The 6,057-nt window shown below is 33.3% G+C and overlaps 1 protein-coding gene across 2 annotated transcripts; it reads right to left on the bottom strand.

The window, feature by feature from the left end:
* Positions 1-622: 622 nt before the first annotated feature.
* On the bottom strand, positions 623-5,098 carry LOC132642175 (F-box protein At5g07610-like). Of its 2 annotated transcripts, none has more exons than XM_060359437.1 (2): positions 4,930-5,098; positions 623-2,118 (listed from the first exon to the last, which is right to left on the bottom strand). In XM_060359437.1, the coding sequence occupies exon 2, from the start codon at positions 2,095-2,097 to the stop codon at positions 775-777; it is 1,323 nt and encodes a 440-aa protein (XP_060215420.1). In that variant the 5' UTR covers positions 2,098-2,118; positions 4,930-5,098; the 3' UTR covers positions 623-774. The 2 variants fall into 2 exon arrangements, with proteins under 2 accessions (XP_060215420.1, XP_060215421.1); XM_060359438.1 differs by lacking the exon at positions 4,930-5,098 and adding an exon at positions 4,448-4,731.
* Positions 5,099-6,057: the final 959 nt, after the last annotated feature.

The following is a 6,057-nucleotide window of genomic DNA, read 5'->3' on the forward strand; positions in this document are numbered from 1 at the left end:
AAATTTTCAGTCTTTTGCTTTATTTGCAACCTATCTTGGTTCGAACATATTTGTTCTACTCAATAGTTAGTCCTCTTGTACATCATATAGATAGCTATGTATTTATATATGACATTTCATATGAAGAGCCGTTTAGACTCTATATGATGGGAAGTTTTTTGTTGTCCCGTATAACTCATTATGGACGATGTATGCAACATGATAAATGCAATATATCATTATACAAGAATAACATAAAGTGTTGGCTCTTCAGCCTCATCATATAAAAGAAACAACGTTTCATTCATTGTTTAGATAATGAGTACCCATGACATATACAAAATAAGCCCAAATTATGTTTATGAAGCCTTTATGACAACTGAATGAAGGATAAGCAGATGTAACTTTAAGTATATCTGCAACAAGCTAGACCAAGTATACTACATGGAAATATCTGATATTTGTAATGAAAATAGCTAGAAGAGCTTCACCCATTCATCTATTTATTTCCCAAATATGGTGCATCAATCGATCATAAAAGTGTCATTGCTTGCTGTTAAGTCAAGCTTGTGGATTCATCTACCAAACAGCTAATGAGCGCACCAGATAGTCGTTCACAAAATAAATTAGGAAGATGATAATCTAATAGAATCAGACATTAAATGAAACTAAATAACCAAAGAGTTGAACACAAAATCAGTTTGTATAGATAAAACACCGAAATCATTTTTCAGTAAAGGTTCTCTAATATTTGACTGAATTCCCACAAAACTACACAAGCTAGGATTCTACTTTTCAAGCATCTTTGAAGAAGTATTCACTTGAAGTGCCTAAGAGATCACCCTTCTCCAGAAGAAATTCAGAAGTCTTCGAAAGCTGCTGATAAGAACTCTTTTCTGGACCAACAGTCCACTCACTAACTGGAACCAAACTTTCAGTATACTGATAAGCACAAACTTGATTAAAGAATACAGTATCAACTACTTCACCAGGCAACTCGCGGACTACTTTAGCAGTTTTAAGCACTAAGTTGTAGGCGACCACCTTCCCGGGAATAGTAAGCAGTAGGACTGAATCTTCTTCCTTCTCTCCTCGAATCACAGACAAAATGGAAAATGCATATTGTATGCCATATGATGTCTGCTGAACCATCTCAGGGAATGTTGAAATTAACTGAGCAAGATGAACATGATACTTTACTGACCACTTCCAGGTATCTTTATCTAATTCGAGCACATTGAATTTCTTGGCATATCGGCTCTGAACCTGAATAAGATGCAAATGGCCACCCCATTCCCCGAAATACCTAATCTTTTGGGTAAAACCTCCCTGAGGCCTTGGTGGCATACTTATCTCTGCAACCTTCTCTGATTTAACATCAAAATAAAAGGAGGAATACTTACTGATCCAGTAAATTGCACCATTCCAAAATACTCCACTATCAAAGGCCATTCTGGGTGCAGAGAAATGACAACAAGATCTCCATGAGTAACTCTTTGGCACATAAACACTCACATCGATATCAGAATACCCGTAACCCATACGAGTAACACATAAAACTTTGTAATAAGGTGGCTCTGAAGGATCAGATATCAGATTATAATAAACAAATTGATCGCACTTCTTATAGGTTGGCAATAGACAGCATTCCCCATTTGCAGGATTGTAAACAATACCTTTTTTGATAGTAATTCTAGTAGTACTCGCAGTGAATATGCACATTAACAGGCCATTGCAAGACTGTGTAACCTTGAATTCAGTAACTGTATCACCTCCTATGCTTGAATTGATGAATTGGTCGAGGAGTGGAAGAGGAGGGAGGCTAGTTGCATTATCAGCAAGCGGAAGGGATATAATTTTTTGGTAGGTTAGACAATTGTAGAAGTAGATCCCGGAAGGGGAGATAGCATTAGAGAATGCAAGAGAACGACAGTGACTAAGCCTAAATTGCATACCGGTAATGATTGAGCACCAAAGCTTGCATACTATACTGAACCTGATGAGAGATTTTGTAGGCAGACGAAGTAGAATTTCAGATAAAAGGTCAACATTTCCAGCAATGACATCCACCGCTGCGATAACAAGAAGTTTTTTATACATTTGGCTCTCCTCCATCATCGGTCTCGGATTCACATAGACCTGATCGTTAAAAAGATGACAAATAATTAACAAATATGATAAACTATTATAGACTGAAAAAGACTTGAATTAAAAAGTTTACTTGCAGGCTAAAGCTATAGCTCAAACGGTCATCACCCAAAACACCAATTACTAGGACAATACACCAATTACTAGGACAAACCAACACGCCGAATGCAAAACTGATGTTACTACTACGGGAAGAATCAATAAGAAATGACTAAAAATTAGTGATGGACTGAAATATTTATAATAAAACTAGGCCTATATTACTTGCTGGCTCTAGTCGTAGTTCAAATGGACATCACCTGTATCCTATATTGCTTAGACTCTTCAAAGTGGAGATGTGTGCGTGTCGGATCCTCCAAAAGTAGGGCATTTTTGAAGGATCCGATATGGGTTCGACAACTTTTCTGGAGAGTCCGAGCAATTAAGCCTAAAATACCAATAAGCAGAACGAACCCAAAAAAGCCAAATGCAAGAACGACACTACCACTAGGCTAACTTGAAACTTTGCAACACTTCATTGTGAGGGTGGTTGTCCACTTCAAGCAAAGAATCAACAAGAAATGACTAAAGATTAGTGTTGGACTAAAATATTGCAATACAATTGTATCAAACTAATAGCACATTTGTCAAAATCTTGAAATAACTTATTTTGGACTTGTTTGGTATAATATAGTGTATGTTATCTTAAATCATTGAAGTCATTTTCATTTACAAATATCACAACTTTACACTATATCAGAAGATTTAACCAACAATTACACAATATTCTCAATCTTTAAAATAAAAAAAATGTCATAAAGACACTATGATCAATACTCTATCATAACCAATGTCACCTATCTTTGTACTTAACCAAACACTTGAAAATGATCTAAAAACAAAAAAAAAAAATCCCAACTATAGCATCAAACACACCCTTTGTTGCATGTAATAAAAAGACTATCTTGTTATTAATTAAAAGACCATCCTTTTGGAGCTTAAATCAAGAACTGAAATTTTATATTTTTATTTTCAAATAAAAGGGAAACCAACAGCTTAGTGGGAAAGAGGGGGAAAAAGAACCGCGAATTAAAAGACCATCCTTTTGGTGCTTTTAGCTCATGATGAATCAAGTTATTATTGGTGTTTTGAGTTAATTACAACACGTGTATATGAATTATAACATGATTTTAAAGTATAAATTCCTAAATTGGGGTTAAGCTTCCACGAGGTAATTCCAACAACTCACACTCACTTATTACGATATTTATAAAGGTTTATAGAATTTATTGCTAATTTGAGGTGGTTAGATCTTAGTATTAAGAAACTTTAGAAATAGGTCATAAAAAAGAAGATGATGAATTGTGAGGTGTCGGGGTGTTCATGGTTCATTTTGGGTTGGTTGTCCTTAAAGGAAGCAAACCAGTTAAGTTGGTTTTTATCGCTTCAATCTTTGTTCATTTTTTTTTTTGGTTAATTCAATTTTTTCTCGGTATTATTTTTTAAATATATGACAATATACTCTCACGCACATATTAAATTGATTATTTTCGGGAGCTTAACCATTTTCGAGGAAATTAATAAAATTTCTCACAATTAACTGTTTTGTGCAAAAAATTAGGAATTTTTGATTTGGGGTTCTTACCCATATGTACTATCCAAAAAAAAAAAAAAATTGTTTACAATGAGCATAGCCCAATATATGTTTACATCTAAAAATCCAACATATGTTTACATTGAATTTTATGAAGCCAAATCTATTCTAAGGTTACTTTTTTTATACTTTCTTTTCGAGCTACCATATAACCCTCTTCATTTTTCTGTTTTTTGTTTTTAAAATCTGTATACCATGATGTATATACGCTTTTATACACTATTATACATTACATAAACATCCTTATACACTCTTATACATTAGATATACGTTGTATAGATAATGTATAAATAATGTATAATCCTTATAAACTATCATACATACATATATATTGTATATATAATGTATAAATAATGTATATGTATAACTATGTATAACAATGTATCTGCATTATTTTACAAGTTTTGGATTAAGAGTTGGATGCATTTGAAAATGAGATTGTATAGAAGTAAAAAATTCATCGAAGAAAGAATTACAAAATGAATAGCTCATGCACTACATCTTTCTTATCATTCCTTTGTAGTTAGTGTCTTAACATGCCTCAAATTAAAATTGTAATCTAATTAAAGATAATTCAGATTCTTCCTACGGATTATATAACTCATCTCTTTTCGTCGCAAGAGAATACGAGATCAGAATAAAAATAGAAAAATCGAAAGCTGGCGACTCGCCGAAAAAATCGATTACCGTAGTTCGTACTGAAACCGATGCCAAATGATAGATCTATTCAAGATCTATCCATTTATATAGGTTTTATGTCGTGGAGATGAGCGTAACTTTACGAATTTGAGAAGGAAGAAACTAGGGATTCCAAATATTTTAAAATTCGTGGAGGAGTGAGTTTTGAGGGTTTTGGGTTATGTATCTTAGTAAAAGAGAAGGAGGCAATTCGATTTGTATAATTCTAAGGTGAACGGAGGTTGCGGTGATCTCCGGCCAGGAGAGATAAGGCGGCAAATCGCGATTAAGAATGGAAAAAGAAGGTAATTGGGCCATATCTAGTAAACTAGATTGCGAATGGGCATGGGGCTTAATTTCCCCTTTTGATTTACCAAGATATCTTGACGATACTTGAATTAAACAATGATGAATAATTAAAGGACTCAAAGATAGTTAACATGAAATAGAATCTTAGAAATATTTAAAGATAAAGATTAAGGTGAACTTACCAGTCGAACGAGCTCATAAAACACAATGGAGGCAATCGATCTTCAGCAACAGACACAGGAAGTCATAACGCCGATGAACAGATTTGTGAACACTCCTTGCAAGATGTTGATATAAAAGAAATTGTTCCGTATTTTTTTGACTTGAATTAACTGGATAACTTAATATTGAATGTGAATACCTAAAAAATCACCCTAATGACTTGTCATGCCACGTCATTTTGATATGTGGCAATGTTTCATTGGCCTTAAATTTGAATGTGATTCCATGTCATTAAATATGTTGCATTAGTTTAAGCCTCCATATAAAGCAGATCTTGAGTTTCAAACTAATAAAATATGGTCTTAGGGCCTGCTTGGATTGGTTTATTTTAGGTGTTTTTAAGTCAAAATAACAAAAATATGTCTAAAGCCATAAGGTAAGATTCCTAAATTATGACTTATGCTTATAAGTTATAAGTTATAAGCCCATCCAAACAGGCTCTTACTTAATTTGTGTTAAGTCCAAAACCAAATTAAAAGTTAAGAGTCGTCAGGGCTAGCCAACTAGTGACTGTCCAACCCAGCCGGTGATTTGATTGGGCTGGAATAAAACAGTTTTGATCCTATTTAAGAACAAGACTTTTTATCCCCGTCTAATTAAGCCTGTCGGCATGTGGGCTTGAGAGAGGCTAGGCTAGGTCAACCTGTGGGCCAAAAAGTAATATTTAATTTAAAATATATAAATAAAGATGAAGTAGAGTACTAAGAATCACAGGAAGAGGAGTCAAACTCAAAGTCTATATAATTCATCATATTTTTATATTGCAAAGTAGTAAAATCCAAATACAGAATTAGAATATAGCTATAAAATATGTAATTAACAATTCTTAAGTTCTAACTAAAGCTACAATCAAATCTTTACTTGAAGCCAAACTTGAATCGTAATCCATCAAACTTGTACTAAGACCAACAACACGATAAGAGACATCATATGAAACAATACCCCTTATCTCATACTAATCTCTCGATAATATAATGTTTTAAAAAAAATACAAAAATTGTATGGAAATTAATAATTCAACACGAAAATTCTCTATGTAATGACATTACTAACAATTTAAAGCATTAGATAATTTGTATTTAATTGCG

This window comes from Lycium barbarum, chromosome 5, assembly GCF_019175385.1.
Source record: "Lycium barbarum isolate Lr01 chromosome 5, ASM1917538v2, whole genome shotgun sequence".
Classification (NCBI taxonomy): Eukaryota; Viridiplantae; Streptophyta; class Magnoliopsida; order Solanales; family Solanaceae; genus Lycium; species Lycium barbarum.